This window comes from Apodemus sylvaticus, chromosome 8 (genome assembly GCF_947179515.1).
Source record: "Apodemus sylvaticus chromosome 8, mApoSyl1.1, whole genome shotgun sequence".
In the NCBI taxonomy this organism is placed as follows: Eukaryota; Metazoa; Chordata; class Mammalia; order Rodentia; family Muridae; genus Apodemus; species Apodemus sylvaticus.
In genome coordinates, this window is record NC_067479.1 from 39,925,674 (window position 1) to 39,945,456 (window position 19,783).

At 37.7% G+C, this 19,783-nt stretch overlaps 1 protein-coding gene across 2 annotated transcripts in view; it reads left to right on the plus strand.

Moving 5' to 3' along the window:
• Positions 1-19,783, plus strand: part of Diaph3 (diaphanous related formin 3) — a 495,795-nt gene that overhangs the window by 104,825 nt on the left and 371,187 nt on the right. For both annotated transcript variants that reach the window (XM_052190840.1, XM_052190842.1), the window contains one exon: positions 14,917-15,047. In XM_052190840.1, the coding sequence (XP_052046800.1) occupies positions 14,917-15,047 (131 nt within the window). The remainder of the gene's footprint in view (positions 1-14,916; positions 15,048-19,783) is intronic.

Consider the following 19,783-nt stretch of genomic DNA (forward strand, 5'->3'; position numbering starts at 1 on the left):
CAGTGGAGACTAGTTTGGACTTTGCTGATGGTTGAGGAACACAGTACACAGGGGTACATCAGGTTACCACAGAGAAGTCAGGACCTTGATGTCAGTGGCTCCAGGCTGTGGACAGGACAGAGCAGCCCTGCTCTGCAGTCCTACCCAGAAATGGAACTGAGGTTTACGGCTAGAAAGCAAACAGAGGAAACAGTAAGTCCATTCTAAAATTCAGAGTTAGCTCTCAGTTCCTTAACTTTTGGCTCAGTGTCTATAGAAGTGAGGCTTAGTTCACCGTAAGGCATAAAATGATAAAATATTAAGGTATAAATTTTAATAAACTTTGGTTAAGAAAAAGACACTTGTCAAATGAAACTCAATATTGTCACTTTAGTTCTTAGGAATAATTTAAGTGATACTTTCAGCCATAGACCTTTCAAAGATCCTTGGCTCTTGTACTTGAGGAATAGTTAGGTTTCATTTTCTTTAAAATAAAGTATGTAGTCCTTAGGGATATTTTCTTTTCTGGACACATATAGACTGGGAAGACCAACAGTAATGATGGCAGGTAGTGTCCATGGCCCTAATTTTCTTGTACTGATGTGGAAGTGGAACATTCAAGCTCCAGTTCAAGGGTGTAAGTCCATGACACCTTGCGTGAAGTCTTCCTGCGCTATCATAGTCAGAAACCTGGCCTGAGAAACGGTTTGCATGTGGGGAATGGTGCGGATGTTACGGTTGTGCTCTCTCTTCACCTTTTGCCTCTTTCTTAACAGAGATGCTCAATTCTCTCACTGCAGAGTAGCTTTGTTTATGTGGAAGTCTTGAAACGATAAAAGAATAGACAAGCATAGCCATTTATTTAGAAAAGTCAAGTTGTTTATATGATAAATTACAGATGAGAGAAGACAATATGGTAAAAATATTTCTAATGTTTTTGAAAAAGAGTTAGTATATAAACCTGTAATGAGGTGCAAGAGGCCAGCTGTGCACCCAGAGGCCGGTTAGGAAGAGGCAGCCTGCATCGGTGAGTCTGGCCCTGCAGAGTGGAGGATCCAGTCCGGAGGCCTCTGGCAGGAGCCTTCTGGTCCCTGCCTCTGGATCAGGAACAGCCTGGGCCATGGCGCCCTGTCTACAGGCAGTGCAGGAGGCCAGCTGTGCACCCGGAGGCCAGCTAGGAAGAGGCAGCTTGCACTGATGAATCCAGCATTGACAACAAGACCAACTAAAACCAGTGAGAACTAGATGGCAAAAGGCAAATGTAGGAATGTTACTAACAGAAATTAAGGCAATATGGCAGCATCTGAACCCAATTCTCCATTAACAGCACATGTCCTGGATACCCCAACACATCAGAAAAACAAAATTTGGATTTAAAGTCACTGGTCATGATACTGTTACAGGAACACATGAAGGACATAAATAAATCTCTTAAAAAAATTCAGGAGAAAATGGATCAAAAATTAGAAGCCCTAAAGAAGGAAATCGAAGAAGACCTCAGAAAATGGAAAAATCTTCCATGCTCGTGGACTGGCAGGATTAATACAGTTAAAATGGCCATCTTGCCAAAAGCAATCTATAGATTCAATGCAATCTCCATCAAAATCCCAACTCAGTACTTCATAGAGTTAGAAAGAGCAATTCTCAAATTCATCTGGAACAACAAAAAACCCAGGATAGCTAAAACTATTCTCAAAAGTAAAAGAACTTCTGGGGTAATCAGTTTCCCAGACCTCAAACATTACTATAGAGCAATAGTGATAAAAACTGCATGGTAATGGTACAATGTCAGGCAAATGGAGCAATGGAATAGGATTGAAGACCCAGAAATGAACCTATACACCTATGGTCACTTGCTCTTCCACAAAGGAGCGGAAAACATCCAGTGGAAAAAAAATAGCCTTTTCAACAAATGGTGCTGGTTCAACTGGAGGTCAGCATGCAGAAGAATGTGAATTGATCCATTCTTATTTCCTTGTACTAAACTCAACTCCAAGTGGATCAAGGACCTCCATGTAATACCAGACACACTAAAACTAATAGAAAGGAAACTGGGGAAAACCCTTGAGGACATAGGCACAGGGGAAAAGTTCCTGAACAGAACACCAATCGCTTATGCTCTAAGATCAAGAATTAACAAATGGGACCTCATAAAATTACAAAGTTTCTGTAAGGCAAAAGACACTAGCAAAAGAACAAAACAGCAATCGCCAAATTGGGAAAAGATCTTCACCAACCCTACATCTGATAGAGGGCTAATATCCAATATATACAAAGGACTCAAGAAGTTAGACCCCAGGGAACCAAATAACTCTATTAAAAAATGGGGTACAGATCTAAACAAAGAATTTTTTCCTGAAGAAATTCGGATGGCCGAGAAGCATCTTAAGAAGTGCTCAACATCATTAGTCATTAGGGAAATGCAAATCAAAACAATCCTGAGATTTCACCTCACACCAGTCAGAATGGCTAAGATTAAAAATTCAGGAGACAGCAGGTGTTGGAGAGTATGTGGAGAAAGAGGAACACTTCTCCACTGCTGGTGGGATTGCAAGATGGTACAACCACTTTGGAAATCAGTCTAGCGGTTCCTCAGAAACCTGGGCATGACACTTCTGGAGGATTCTGCTATACCACTCCTGTGTGTATGCCCAGAGGATTCCCCGGCTTGCAATAAGGACACATGCTCCACTATGTTCATTGCAGCCCTGTTTGTAATGGCCAGAAGCTGGAAAGAACCCAGGTGTCCCTCAACGGAGGAATGGATACAAAAAAATGTGATATATTTACACAATGGAGTACTATTCAGCCATCAGAAACAATGAATTCATGAAATTATTGCACAAATGGATGGATCTGGGGAACATCATACTAAGTGAGGTAACCCAGTCTCAAAAGAACAATCATGGTATGTACTCACTGATAAGTGGATATTAGCCTAGAAATGTGGAATACCCAAGACATAATTCACATATTAAATGATGTCCAAGAGGAACGGAGGCTTGGCCCCTGGTTCTGGAAAGACTCAGTGCAGCAGTATAGGGGAATACCAGAATAGGGAAGTGGGAAGGGTTGGATGGGGGAATAGGGGGAGGGAAGATGGCTTATGGGACTTTCGGGGAGTGGGGAGCCAGAAAAAGGGAAATCATTTGAAATGTAAATAAAAAATATATCGAACAAAAAATTTTAATCAGCTAAAAAAAAATAAAAAATAAAAAAATGAAAAAAACAAATAAAAGTGAACAATCATCATGTATAGGTATAAATTATGCATGAGATATTAAGAAATTTAAAAGTTTATTCTTCATAAAACACATTAAGAAAATTAAAAAATCCTGTAAATTTGATTTTTTATGTATACAGGTATTTTGTCTGCATATATGTCTGTTCACCACATATGTGCCTGATGCCCATGGATGCCAGAAGGTATTAGAGATCCTGGAACTAGAGTTGCAAGTAGTTGTGAGATGCTAAGAGAGTGCTGGGAACCAAACCTGGTTCTCTGACAGCTGCCAGTGCTCCTGACTGCTGAGCTATCTCTCCAGCACAACTTACAAAATAAAATTTGATGGGTCACTGCTACACATTTGTATATACCAGAAGCAATAAGCCATTTATTTCAAAGAGGAACTAGGCCATCCTATCCTCAATTTTAAGGAAAAGACAAGTAATTAATAACTTGAATAGACTTTATATATAAAATATTTTAAAAAGGAAAAATAAGTATCTCGAATGCTGTAGTTCATAGTTATATTTTTGTTAAATCACCCTTAAATGGAGTCTAACATCCATTTTCCAGTTAATATCCAATCACTCCAGCAACAGTGATGCTGGAAGTGGTTGACCTGGAAGATATTTTCAGCTGGTCCATCAGAAGGCATCAGTCCAATATCACTTGGTGAGAACCAGAAAGTATGTCAAGCTATCTGTGTCCAACGCACTGTGTTCATATTCATAATGCTCATCAACAACATTATTCAAATGACATGTTCCAGCTTAGCTGGAACACATGATCAGAACCACAGTCTCTTGGATGAAATCTTAGCCATGTAAAGAACGTGACCCCATATGAATGTCAATCCCTCAAATCAGGATGATGCTTGTATCATTGTTCCTCAACTGACATTTTACATCCACTCTGATTAAATTCAGCCATCATTATAACCAAAACATAGTAAGATGAACAATTTAATAGCTTTCTGATACGGGATAACACACTTAATGAATATATGCAATTAATATTATCAAAGATAACCTTAAAAGCGATTATCCTTTTAAAAACCTGTTTTCAATCTACATTTTCTAGTATATGTAACTATTAGGATAGTGTGCATGATATGCTTGTACAATAGGTATTCATATTTTTGAACCAATATTCAATCAATGCATGGTACACATGTAAAAATAGCAAGTATGTGAAATCATACAAATAACCAAGGTTAAAGCCAATAGTGTTCTTCTACAGTGAAACTGAAACTACAGCAACTTATATAACATGAATTTTTTTGTTTTTTTCTTTTTTTTTATTTATTGAAAAGGGTAGTAAAAAATACATTATGATAAAATTAAAGATTTACATGGAAATTAGTTCAGATAAACATGTTAAAATTGACATTTTTCTTGGAAAATTAAAGAGTAAAGTAGTATACATGTAAAACATTGCTAAATTAATTGAAATATGGGATAGAAACATTTTATGATAGAATTGAAGATTTACGTGGAAAATATTTCTGAAAAAATTGTAGAAAAATGTAGAAAAACATTTTAGAATTGATGATTATCATGAAAAATTTTAAAAAGATATAATAATGGTAGACATAAAATTATAAACATTTTCTGATAAACTTGAAGATTTACATGGAAACTTTCTGATAAAATTGAAGAAATATATAGAAAATTGTTAAAATTAAAGATTATCATGGAAATTATATAGACAAAATGTTAGGCATAAAGATAATTCTAAGTTGATTGAAGGTGGAATTATAAACATTTTCAGATAACATTGAAGATTTACATGGAAAATATTTCTGGTAAAATTCAAGAAATATATGGACAGACAGATTAAAAATGACTATTTCGTGGAAAATTTTATATATAAAATAATAGATATAGATGACTCAGGGGTTAAAAGCACTGACTGTTCTTCTAGAGCTCATGTGTTCAATTTCCAGCAACCACATGGTGGCTCACAACCATCTATAATTGGATCCAATGCCCTCTATTATAAGGACTAGAAAACTGGCTAACCATGTGGGTAAAAGTTACGTCCTTAGTGTGGGGTATGGGGTATGCACATTCCACATTCTGGCTCCTGTGCCTTTTCTATGTCCATTCTTCCCACTTTCTTTCATAATTTGTAATATAGCCATCGTGTTCCTAAAATGGTCTAGCCAACTCACCTATCTGCCTTGGCCCAGGTTAGTGCTGTTTTCCTGTCTAATCCCCATCTCACAAGACCTGATTTTGAGGGATGGAGCTGTAGTCAATTCATCAAGTGCTTGCCTGGTGAGATGGTTTGAATGAGACGACTCCCATAGGCCAAGAGTTTGAAGATTTGCTCCCCAGTTGGTAGGTGTTTAGCTTGTCTTATGGTGTGTGGCCGTGCTAGAAGTATGTCACTAGGAATGGGCTTTGAAGTTTCCAAAGATCCATGCCATTTTAAGTTTGTTCTCTCTGCTTCCTCTTTCCTTTCTTCTTTCTATACGTTGCCCATGGTCTTGGTTTTTTAATCACAGCAGTATAAAAGCAGCTAAGCTGGTTTGGAGAACCAGTTGATCTCAAGAGCACATAATAAAAATGCTGGGCATGGTGGCCAGTACTTGTAATTCCAGCATAAGGGAGGTAGAGACTGATTGATACCTCAGGCTCCCTGGCCAGCTACCCTGTCTCAAAAAATTTAAGTGCCTGGTGAAATTACTTAGCAGTTGTGAGTACTGTCTAGTTTTCCAATGATCAGACTCTGTTACCCAGCACTCACATCCTAGTCTACAGTCCTTTGTACCTCTAGTACCAGAACATCTATCCTCATCTGTTTTTTGTGCACAGTGCACATATGATGCACAGAAATACATTAAGTACTCTCATATACATAAAATTAAAGTAGCTAAATATTAAAACAACAACCCAATCTAAACAGTCTCTGAGAACAATGCTCTGGGTTGTTCTCTGACTTCCACAGGAGGTTTACATGTGCACATATACCTGCACATAGACTGGGAGACACACAGACTCAAGTACTCACACAACAGACCTAGTTTTCAACCATATCTAGTAGGAAAGTATTTACTATCTTTACTTCTATATTATTCTATATATTATTATATTTCAAGGCTATTGTTTAAAATGGCAATACTTTGCATATCCTCCTTTTTTCTTTTTTGCTTGCCGAAGACTAGATTCAGATCGCGTCATACTTTGCAACCACTGGATGCTCTTTCCCACCGATGGCATCTCACAGACAGACTTTTATTCATTGCGGAATCTAGAACTCAGTATAATGGTGCATGGCAGATATAGGTACATTCTAATTGTCTCTTTCAGTGGAAAATTGTGTTACACAGAGCACCTTAGAAATGATCAGTTTAAAAGGGTGTTTGTTACTTTGTTCATTTTCGTCGATGAGACAGAGTAGCTCACTGTTAACCTCTCACTTACTTAAGGATCATTCATATAATGTCTGTTCATAATAACAGATTTGAGTAAATAATTACTGCAATTCTTTGCTTTTCCCATATCACCTGGGTTGTGAGATGAACATAATAACATTCTGGTGCTGGGCTTCAGCTGCTTCTGATTTTGATAACTCAGTGTTTCTGGCTTATCTCCATCTTGCAGTCTGTGGGCCCAGCCTTCCTTCATGTGTTTTGATCTATAACTGCACTGTAGTGGTTGGTGTTCATTGCAAACAAGATGTGCTTACCTCGATGGTGATAGAAGTGTATTCTAAGTGTCTTTCACTTTGGTAGCTGCCAGCTCTCTGCAACCACCGAACACCTTTCTTACATAGAGAAGCTCTGACTTTCTTGTCTCCTAACTGGGTATAGTAGGATATGATTCAAGTACTGTCATTTTCTTCTTAATGTATCTTTCTAGACTCAACTTTTATTTTTATTACATAAAGAGTAATTTAGAAAGTGTGAAATAGTTTGTACTTTCCCCTCTTGTTTTTATTTTTATTGTGTATAGGTTTGTCTACATACACGCCCATGCACCACATGCAAGCAGTGTCTATGGAGGTCAAAGGTGGGTGTTGTATCCCTCATACTGGAATTCCAGATGGGTGTGAGCTGTCATGTGGATGCTGGGAATCAGAGTTCTGGCCTCTGAAAGAGCATACCCTGCTCTGAACCACTGAACTATCACTACGCCTGCTGTATTTGTGTTTACAAATGTGCTTACTCATAGAAACTCAGATTTCTAGGGTGGTGGGTATATAAGGGCAGCAGGTGGTTTCTTCTTAAATCAAGAAAAAGGAAGGGCGACTTCAGCTGTCAATATTTCCCTGTGATACTTATAAGTATAGCTCAGAATCACGGAGGCAAATAATTGCACAATTACCTGGAGGAACTGAAAGCAAATCGCCTGATTTTTGAAGACTGGAACATCTGGTGTTTTCTCAGCCCTGTCCCCTTATAGTAGATACCCATAGACGTTCTGTTGTGCTTTTCTTTTTTATATAAACATAATCAACATAATAAAGAAGATAATGAACCAATGACTAAGAGCTTCACTCTGGTATTCTGTCTGCTCAGATGTGCGGAGCACATCTTTAGTCTTCATTGAACTGTCAGCTAGAGGCTGGAGAATTAGAACATCTATGTTTATTTAATCAACCCCCCCTATCCCCCCCCCCCCCCCGTCCTGTCCTCAGGCTCTTCTTGTCTTTAATCGCAGAGTTGCTCAGACTAAACTAGACATTTTTCTATTCTGAGCATGCTCTGAAGATGGTGAGTGGAGGAACGTGGCTTGTGTAACTCTGTGTAAATTTGCCTTTCATTCAATCAGGAAACACATGATATTCCACAATTTAACATAAAAGTATGCAATTTTGGAAGTAGTGCAAAATTCGGGAGTTATTAAAGTTAAAAATGTTTTTCAATATTTACTTTGTATTCATGTATCAAAATCCAGATAAGCATACCACTTGATGAATTTTCACTGACTAAAAAAACAAATGACCTGTGTGTGTCTACCCATATCCTGCAACTTTGCTTATTTTTACTATTCAATAACACGAATTTAAATCAGCTGTACATTTCTTGTTTCCAAAGATTAATGAAAGTTCTCACTATATTTTACTGTTCAAGAATTAATAACAAGATAAATAACAAGAAAAGTCTTTATCATGTTCAATACGAAAGAAGTCTATTCCAAATACTTGATAGGCTGTTGGTAGAGTTTATAGGTGCATGTACTAATAATTTGGAGAGCTGATTGTGTATCTGTATATGGAAAACACATGTATGAATGCATGCACACATTTCTATATTTTCATTTCCCTTTCTATATGAATCTCTAACTTTCCTCCCCTCCCCTCCTCTCCTCCCCTCTTCCCCTTTCCTTCTTCCCCTTCCCCTATCCTCTCCCCCTCTCCTCTCCCTTCTCCCCTCCCCTCTTCTCCTCCTCCCTCTTCTCCTCTCTCCTATCCCCTCCTCTCCTCTCCCCTCCTCTCCTCTCCCCTCCTCTCTTCTCCTCCTCCCTCTTCTTCTCTCTCCTCTCCCCTCTTCTCCTCTCTCCTCTCCCCTCTTCTCTTCTCTCCTCTCCCCTCTTCTCCTATCTCCTCCTCTCCTCTCCCCTCCTCTCTTCTCCCCTCTTCTCCTATCCCCTCCTCTCTTCTCCCCTCTTCTCCTATCCCCTCCCTTCCCCTCCCCTCCTTTCCTTTCCTCTCCTCTCCCCTCTCTCTCCTCCTCCCTTTTCCCTCTCTCTCCTCTTCCCTCTCTCCCCTCCTCCCTCTCCCTCATCTCCTCTCTTCTCTCCTCCCTCTCCCCCTCCTCCCCCTCCTCCCTCTCCGTCTTGTTCTCCCTCTCCCCCTCTCCTTCCTCCTTTCCCCCTTCCTCTCCTTCTCCCCTTCCTCTCCTTTTCCTCCTCCCTCTCCTCCCTCTCCTCCCTCTCCCTCTGTCTCCACTACCCTTGCCCCCTCCCCCTCCTCCTCTTCCTCCTCCTCCCCCCTCTTTCCCCCTCTCCACCCCCCTACCCACACAAACTCAGGGGGCGGTGAAGGGGGAGGAAGATTCATATTGATAACTTGAAATTTAATATTGTAGACTCATTGTACCCTTCAATATGTTAATGTATTTACTTGTTTTTCTGACCCAAATTACCTTAAGTTTGGATTTACTGCATTTTTAGCTTTCTTTGTGTCTTTCTAAATTTTCATTTTTCCTCTTTCTTACTTTTTTCTATGGACTTTTTTTTTCTTTTCACAATTGAACAGTTTTGTGTAATTCCTTCTTGATACCTAATATATATTCTTTTATATACTTATTTGCTTAAAAGTGTTCCTTCAATAACCAAAAGCAAGTATAAATGATTGCAAGATGGCTGAGCAGTTATGGGCACCTGCCTCCTTGCCTGATTATTGTGATCCCCCAACTCTCGTGGTGAAAGGAGAGAACTTGGGCCTGCAAGCTTTCCTCTGACGCCTGCCTGGCATTCCTCCTGTATTCCTGCATACGTACATGCTTATGTATGTTTGTATGTATGTACGCACATATGTATGTATATACATATGTATGTATGTAAAGAAATTGATAGTATCAAAGAGATAGCCCAGCAGGTAATGCATTTCCCGTGCACTTATGGAGATGAGGAATCAGAGTTTGGATCTCCAGTGACCACTTCAAAGCAAGGTAGACATGGCACAGCACGGGTGTAGTCGTGTCCTAGTGCAGCAGAGATGGAGTATCCCCAGTGAATCCCCTGTGTGCTGAGTGCTGGAATCAGTGCCGCACATTCATCGAGGGACCCTAATCATGCTGAGGATGGAGAGCAATCAAGGGAGATGTGAGGATGACTTTAGCTTGCACAGTCATGTCCACAGGCAAAGGCGAGCACCCAAGCACATGTACACACACCAGGGCATGTATACAAAGAGGAAAAGAAATAAAATCCCCGTAGGGAAGAAAGAAGTGTATTATTGAAAGTAATGGCCAGTGTACAAAAATAAGTACCATAGAGGTTATCCTGTAATAGATAATGAAAGTATAAAACGTGTTGAATTTTTAAAAGATGCTTGAAATTAATATATAAATTTCTAAAATTAGTATTGATTTGTTAAGCTTTAATTTGTTCTTTGTGGAATATTTAGAAACTAAACAGGCAGCTTTATTATTATTATATGTCTTTGTGCCTTTTACTTTGCAATTCCAAAGTTTTGGCATGAGCTGTCTTTTTTTAATATTTTAATTAGTTTTAATCACGTGTAGTGTGCATCGCTGTGGGTGAACATATCTGAGTGCAGCTGTGTGTGGAATTTAGAAGATGGCGATGATGGGTGTCTTGGAGCTGCTGTTAGGATTGATTGTGAGGTACCTGATATGGATGCTGACGCCGAAGTCAAGTTCTGTGCACGAACATTCGTGCTTGTACCTGCCGAGCTACCTCTCCACCCAGCATGTGCTACTTCAGATATACAGATAAACAGGTTTCAGAGCCATTGGCAAGGTTTTGGTATATAGCGGTGCTCATTACATGTTTGATTTAACAAGGGAGGTTCTTGTGAAATGTAATTTGGGTGGTCAGTGAACTTGTCCCTGGTACTTTTAGCTTCCATGTTTCTGTTTTGCATCGGTATAAAATCACGTGAGGTTAACAGATTTTATGGGTCCTACTATTTGATTTGAGTTGTAGATGTTGTGAAAATGAGTAATTTATGCTGCCGAGATAGCTTAGTGTTTCTGTTGGTCAGTGACATTAGACATGCTTGAGATCATTTAAAACTTTAAGAGAATTATTGCAGTGTATTTGAATAATAACATACAGTGGTAGTAGTTAGGTTGTAATTATCCTCTTGGCAGTGATGTGCTGACTATCCTTGTGACTCTGCTATCTTCTTAAATTATTAACATGAACTCATTAAATTTTTTCTTATATTGGGATATATATATGCATATCTCTCTGTGTATATATATATATATATATATATATATATATATATATATGGAATTAAGAAGATGTAAGACTGAAGTTGCAGAGCTAGTTAACTTATGGTTATGGATTTAGGTGTCCTAGAGGTAGATATATATCCAGCTATGTAAGACATTGAAGAACTGGACCTGACACCTATTCTACTGATATCAATGGTTGCCTTTATTATTTTTTTTAACTTTTATTGCTTTGAATAAAAAGTTATTGTTAAAAAGAAGGCTGTATTCTAATAACTAACTTTACATCAGTCTATTTTCATTTGTCACCTAAGTTTTAATTTTGTTAATGTCTAGCAGCTATATATTTTGGATATTTATATTTAAAATTAGTACTCTATAGATTTAAGGATCGTTAAAAAACTAATGCATTAAATACAATAGAGAATGCTATTTGGTGAATGTTGGATATTTTCCTGAGGATTGAGGGCCATCTTAGAGTAAGAGCTAGTGGCAGTTGTGGACGTGTGTCTCAGGTCATTTAAGCAGTCATTTTAGAAATCATCGTATAGATTGATTTGGTCCATAGAGATTAGGGGTGAGTCCTTGCTGGTATTTCCAGGTGCCATTTCCCTGCAGAGTTTGTATCTATATCTATATCTATATCTATATCTATATCTATATCTATATCTATATCTATATCTATATCTATATCTATCTATATCTATATCTATATCTATATCTATATCTATATCTATATCTATATCTATATCTATATCTATATATCTATATCTATATCTATATCTATATCTCTACATCTACATCTACATATCTACATCTACATCTATATCAACCTAGACCATGTATTTTCTCTTTATAATTTTAAAAATAATGTCCACATTAAATGATAGCTTCTTCAAAGTTGTATGAAAATCATTGTTTGACGGAGGTGAGCAGGCCACTCTGTCATTCCTCTCCACTGGTAACTGGACATGTCTGTTCTGTCAGACCTGGGATTCTGACTTACTGTACAAGGAAATGATCTTGGCTAGTGAATTTGCCTTTTAGCTAAGCTGAGATGAAAGGAGGGAGGTCCCCAGGCAGGAACAAAAGGATCTGGTCAGGACAGGTCAAAGGAAATGGCTACCATTACCTTTAACAGTCACTTAGCAAGGAGACTGCTTGGGTTTAACCGAGTAGCCAGGGCAGGAGTGTGAATAAAGTCTGCTTATTGCCTTTCATGCCCTTGGGTATCCTTAGCGATATGAACAGCACAGGCTCATCTCCATCTCGCATTTGGTATTTTAAAATACATTTCACCAAGGGATTAAAAAGATTTAAAAATTATGTGGGGTAAATATCCTTCTAATTTTTGTGATGTCAGGCAGACATCCTTATCTCACTAATGTGTTTTGATACCACAGGGGATAAAGCTTTTCAAGTATTTTCATCTTTATGGCTAATGGATTTCAAGATATGCGGCTGCAAGCATCCTTCCCACCCCTCTCTCCCCTCTGCTTCCTTTGAAGTTAGGTGCAATGAAAGGAACAGGAGACCAGGGTTGAGAAGGAGGCTTTCTCAGTTTCCACACACTTTTCCCTCCTCTAAATTTTATTTTCTTTATACTTTTATTTTTATTTTAGTAGGGAAGTTATTTCTTTTAATTAATTTCCCAATTAGTTGGCTTCTTTTCTGTGCTTTATCTGAAATGTTTCTAAGTAACCATTCGTTTCGGAATCTATTGTATGTAACATGGATATTTTCTGTGTTATTGATTTCCTTTTCTGTTCTTTTATTTGCATTTTCTTATAACCACATTCATTCACTGAGTGTAGGCATCTTGCAAAGGATCTGTGAATTAGTCAGAATGGACTGCTGCCCTACTATGTTGTGCCACACAGAGATGCTAGTGTTTACTAATAATCTTTGTTATTTCTGGGAGATTTGGTTTTTCAGTTCATTGATTTTTTTTCCTTCCTGTAACTAGCAGTACCATTGCCTTTAATGACTTCCCTACAGAGATGATCTATTCAATATTTCACTTTGTTATCCAAGTCATCTGTAGAACTAATATGCAAATGAGAAAATGAGCCTTTTATCCTATTTTGAGAATAACTGCCTGAGATTTTACATATAGTTATAGTGAGTAGATATAGTATTATAGTCTATAGTATAGTGAGTTATAGTATGTATTATTCTTTGATCTTATCATGAGTAAAAGCAGTTTCCCTAAAAGTAATTTGTCTTTCATTGCTAGTTATATCTTATTGTATAATGTTTTGGCAAATAATTAAAGCAAAAGAAATAGACAAAAGAAGTACTAGAGTTTTAACCCATCTTTGAATGTGCTTAATTCCTTTTCCTTGTATTTCTAATCTCAGATGTTTCTGTATGTGTGTGTTACCTTAGTGTCTTCCGGCTTTCCTATCTGGGATCCATCCATGTCTTCTGAACAGCAGGTCTGTCTGCTGTTGATCTTATGTTGTATGTCCATACTATTTCCAGGCTACTTTAGTGGCCTGAAGGCTTTCAGCCCCAGTGCCAGGTTTTCTGTTTCCTTAGACATTAATTGTACCAGGTATGTCAGAGGCCTTTGAAATCCTACCTGTGGGGCTTTCATTGATCACCGTGGTGAGTACTGTGTGTGTGTGTGTGTGTGTGTGTGTGTGTGTGTATTTGATGGTACTAGTTATTGTACCCGAAGTTGTGCTAGCCTTCTCAACTATTAAAACTGAGCTGATGTGCTTATATTTAGTAGGCATTTAATGTGTTTCAAGTAATGAAGGAATTCCAGCTCTTTCAACCCATGTTTTATATACACAAGATTTTTCCAGAATCACCCTTGTAAAGTAAGAGTATAGTGGGACATAACCAGTTTATTGTCTGTCTTTTTCCATCATCTGATTATTTTCTTTCTCTTTGTATATTCTTGCACTTTTGTTTGAAGTAATCCTGTATAATTTGTGTGTGCGTGTTCGTTTGTGTGTGTGTGTGCGCGCGCGAGCACTCGCGCATATGTAGTACCTGTAGATCCAGCCAAGTAGAAAGGAACTGTTTGTGGGGAGGAGTAAGCTTGATGTTAAGGCATTGGGGTGGGTCTGATGGAATAATAGTGATAAGAATGGGAAAAAGGAATCAAAAGGTAAAAGGTTTAAGGAGGAAGAAGGTTAGTGGGGCAGGGCAGGAAAGGAGGTTGGTGCAGGATAACTAATGTTAGGACATTGGCAGAAAGGTCTCAGAATCGAATTTTCTTATATATAATATACAAGTATGTGTATATATATATGTATAATATATGTGTATATGTATGTGTGTATATATACATGCATACATACATACGCACACATACTTTTTTTCATATTAGAATTTCCTTGGAATTATCCTGCACAGGGCTTTATAATTATCTCAGAAGTTATAGATTTGCCAAATTTAAAACCAGGTTTGGTTACCTTTTATAGAATTGTTGGCCAGAAGATGTTTTGAGTTTCACAAATGATATTAAAAAGTACATTGAACGTCTTGAGATTGAAAATAATTGTTTTTTATTGAGTTTCAATAGTAGAATATGCCTAAGTATTACTTTATTATGTTTCTAATAGTATGCACTTAATAATTCTTCATGACATGTCACATTTGAAAAAACAATTATTTTCAGTCTCAAAACATTCATTGTTCTTTTTAATATTATTTTGAATAAAATTATGAATTTATAGCTTTTTAGTTAGAATAATATTTCAAAATAGTAATATTGTTAGTTGTATCTAGGTGCTACTAGGAAAGATGTGATATTTTTATATTTTATAGATAATCTTCATGGAACATGATTAAAAAAACTCTTTTTTGATTTGTTTTACAGGGAAGTCTTAGAAGCAGCCGACAGATCTCACCTCAGGAATTTATCCATGAGCTGAAAATGGGGTACACAGACGACAGACTTTTCACATATCTGGAGTCACTACGAGTATCATTGACCAGTAACCCTGTGAGGTAACTCATCTCTGAATATCATTGTAGCATGTTACTTAATTGAACAGATGTCACCAATGCCATGTTTATTTAATCCAAATTCAAATAACTAGTATACATTACCAGTTTCCCATGGTTAAAGCCTAATACCAAATGGTCACTACTGAAAACATATAAATATAAGGAACATGCAAACTAAGCAGGGGGAATTTATGGTTTTTGGCATACACCCCCCAATCCCCACCCCCACACACCCATACACTATGTAATGAAAGAAGAAAGCCTTGAGTTTGAAAGAGAGCAAGGGGGTTGGTCATGTGCTGGTATGGGTGGAGATGAAAGGGAAGGGAGAAATGGCGCCATAATATTTTAATATTATATACTTATACTAAAATAATTAGGAAAAGAATATTAAATATATTCATAAACAAAAGGTCTCAGTGAGAAAATTATAACTAATAGACAGTTTTATAAAATTCTTAAAAATTGATTTGTGAAAGAACACTATAATTTATCAATTTAATATGAATAAGTTTTACTTTTATATATATATATATATATATATATATTTTTTTTTTTTTTTTTTTGCTTGTTTTTTTTTTTTTTTTTTTGGATTTGGTTTTTTTGAGACAGGGTTTCTCTGTAAAGCCCTAGCTGTCCTGGAACTCACTCTGTAGACCAGGCTGGCCTCGAACTCAGAAATCCGCCTGCCTCTGCCTCCCAGAGTGCTGGGATTACAGGCGTGTGCCACCACCACCGCCCGGCTTTCTGTTGTTAAAATGCGTGCTGATTCTTATTTGACACAGCCAGGCATACCCCTTGTTCATTGTTTCCTTCTTTTGAAAATGCTGTCGTGTTTAGGGGCCATAGATCAGTGTTGCTATGTTTAACAGATACCAGAAGGTAGGATGTAGAGTGAAGTCAGAATTTTAAGCTTACCAAGCAAGCAACCAACCAACAACCAAAACAATAAAACTTATATGAAATCCAAATTTAGCTGGGTGTCTTTTATGTGCCATCCATTCCATATCTTTTTCTATAGATCAATTTTGTATGTTTTCAGATTGGGCTACATTTTGGTGCCTTTGAGAAAATTTGATTTGAGAAATATTGTGTTAAAAATTTAAAAGGCAAAGTAATGGTGACAAAGTGACCCCATTTAAAACTTTGCTAGATTAAAGGACAGAATTCAGTTTTCACAGTGACTATATGCTAACTCTAACTTAGGTCGTTGTGTTAACTAGAATATTCTTGAAAAAAACTTAAGCAGTTGTCAGTAAATAGCTGAGTAGTCGGAGTTCGAAAATCCATTGAGAAAGCTGGGTGCTGGCTTTTTGTTCTGTAAGGAGTAGTTGCTTTTGGATAGAATGTATGTGTGCATATGTGTGCCCAAAATAAGGGTAAAGAAGAGGGAGGCTGTGGTGAAATGGTGCCAGTGGTTGGTGTTGGTAGGAAGAATCCCTGCCTTGAGTATTCTCAGTGATTTGTACTTTTTTGGACATTTTCAGGTTTGCCTTTAAGAGCAGAAAGCCTTTGACCACAAAAATATTTGACACAAAAGCTTTAGGTTTTAAGACAGGGAGGTGAATAGGGACAAACCTTAAGAACACAATCTCCGTTTCAGTTCAGTTTTATGGGATTTTCCTTCTGCTGAGTTTGATAAAGTGTGGCCTAAGGACAGCTGGGAGATGAAGACTTCTGTGTGCTGTCTGTCCACGCTCTTCTTCAGTCTGTTAAATATGTGGGAAATAAGGTGGAGAGTGAACTGACTAGGACCCCTCACATGAACCCTTGGTGCCAACACCACCTATGCATGCACAAACACATATACACAAATGTTTACAGAGAACCTACCGTTTTCTCAAGTGTTATATTTGGAGTGTAGCTTGAGAAAGACATCCCTGTTTCTGTGGAGTTGAAGTGGAGTGAAAGGGGCATTTTAGGTTAAACGGAGGAGATGACTTCACGCATGTGTGCTTATCACGTCTGGCACAGGCAACCGGGGAACTGAGTCTCCATATGTTTTCAGTAGAAAAGGTAGATTAAGGCCAGTGTGACAGGGTTGCTGACAAAGTGCTGGCTGCCTTCCCGGCATAACCATTCACCCATCAGCCTCTGCCTCCTTCCCCTTTCCATCCTCCCTTTAATGCAGACGACGTGGATAAAGAGGATATAAAAGTGAAGGGTTTTGAATCAATCAATCAAAGTGTAGTATGAATTAATTGGTTGGTTAACCTGTTGAAATTTTACCTCAAAATACTGAGAAATGGCATTTTGTATTCTCATTCAAGAAAATCATTGATATACCATTAAATACTTGCAGAAGTTTTTTCCCTGGGTCCAGAGAATTTTGTGACATAATATCGCAGTTCATTATGTTTCTATGAAGTTCTTTTACGTGAAAATAATGAATAGTGTACACGGAACGATCTTTCTGAAGAGAATCGTCCTGCTTACTTGTTCTCCCAGGCTCTCACTAGAGGAAGGCCTGTACCACTTTGCTGGATGTCCATGGCCAGCTCTCCGTCCTTCCTCGTATGATCTGTCTGATCGATCTGCCCAGAAAGTCAGCTCCATGTCTGCTTCTGTCACACAGCATGTGACTCCTCCAGTTAAACAGCGTGGATCAGGTCTGCTCCCGCTGGACAGATAGGATTCTCTTCCTGCTGTGTGCTGTTTTCTCTTACTGGTTTAGATGGGGTCTAGCTGTCTTGGAACTTGCATCTTCCTGCCTCAGGCTCCCAAGGGCTGAGATTTTTAAATGTTTGTCAAAATTCTTGAATTCTGTGCATACAATGCAGTGAACTGATCAACTTTTTTTTTTTTAACATTATTGTTTCAGAATTAGAATTTTATAAACCAAATGTAGGGAAAATGGCCTTTCTGCCATTCAAAGTCATCCTGCCTCCCGCAACCCGGCCATGGAATTTCTCAGAACTGCTCATCCGGTTCTGAAACTGTTTGCCGAATATGAGCAATATTACCCTTTCCTCACCCAGATAGGGAAGTGTGTGGAACCCAGGTATTAAAGACCACAGTTCCTTTGCCACATTTAATGAGGATTTGATGTGAAGTCTATAAAGCTCTGCTACTTGAGAAGGCTCATTGATTATTCAGTATTCTTTGTGACAGTTTGTAGCTAGTTTTGAACACTGGTAAAAAGAATAATTTTTTCAAATTACCAAATATAACTTTCAGTGAATTTTGACAAATTTTATACATTGTGTAAAAGCAAAAACAGACACTCACCTCATTATGATTGATTTCAAGCATTTAATAGGTCTTAGTCACTTATGCACATGTCAGATTAGCTATAGGATGCATCTTCGTTTTCTAATTTTAGTGCACCTGTCATGGGAACAATCTCTCTTTGATGAAACTCAGAGTAATGAAGTCTTTGTTATTTGATCTTAGTATTTTTTTGTATATACATTTTGCTTTTTCAATTTTATAAGAGATGTTTTCTCATTTTTGCAGACATTTTCTTAGGCTCTTCCAAGGTAGGTTTGATCAATAAACCTTTGACAAATTCATTTCTGTGAATTTTTGCAGGGAAATATGTTTCCAGCTAAACAAGTAAACATGTTTGTATATCATGATTTAGTATATTGAGTGTCAACTCCATAGTAGAGTTTGTCCCCATTGTTGGCTGGATAGCACACAGCATGTCCCCTTAGTGTCTAAAGCTGGTGGCAGGCAGTGTGCTCACTGAGACCAGTGTGACCTGGAGAAGCCTTTGAAGGCAAAGGTTTTGACCGCACTAGTATGTTTGATCTGTTTTAAGTTTTTAAAAGCAAAATATTAAATATTGAAAGGACTGTTTGTAGTTGCAGTAAAACACCTATCAACAGGATTGGTTTATGGACTATTGTAGCCTTAAAAAGCTTATATCCCTAGAAAAAACATCATATCCCGCCTGTCCTGTGGTAGGTTCTGCCTTGATATTTGAATTTGCCATTCCTTTTCTTTCTACTGCATTTTCACTATTCTTGTAACTTGATTTATCTCACTGATTTTTAAAATCTGTTCCCCTCCTGATCGTGAGTGATGTGTGCACATGGGCACATGCAGTCTCGGTCTCGTGTGAGGTCAGTGTCACCTCTGGAGTGGCTTCTTTGTTTCCAGCTCTTGGGGTCTGGGGTCCCAAGCTCCTCTAACAGTGAAGCCATTTCACCGGTCTGATGACTTGTCTTTCTTTTGTCTTTTCTAGCATGGTTGAAGTGGATTTCTCTTCTGCATATCCGTCTAGAGGTTTTATCTTTCCTTTACTATTGCAGTTCTTACACTTTCTAACATTGGTGTGTGTTTCTCCGCATGCCTACCAAAAGTAATAATTTGCTTTCTATTGTTTGATAATCTTTGTTCTTAACTGGTAGATTTATTTTTTTTTTTTTTGTATTAACTATGCATCGAAATTACTGCCCTGCACTTGCTTTTGAATTTGCCCAATGAGCCCTCTGCATTCCTGCTTTCCTCATTTCCTTCTGTTCCTATGCATTCTTCTCCTTTATCCTTATTTTTATGTAGATTTTTGATTTCTCATTTAATTTTTCTTTTTTTTTGTACTAAAATAATGAGTTTCTTCTGATTTTATAATAGACCAAAATTTGTTTTAACTACATAAGCATGTAATTAAAAAGGGAAAGAAATAAGTACTAATCTTTAGTTTCCTCTTAAGGAATACTTGAATATCAACTGCTAGTTTAGACACCAAGTTGACTGATATTTTAATTGCATCCTTTTCTTTTTAACAGTAT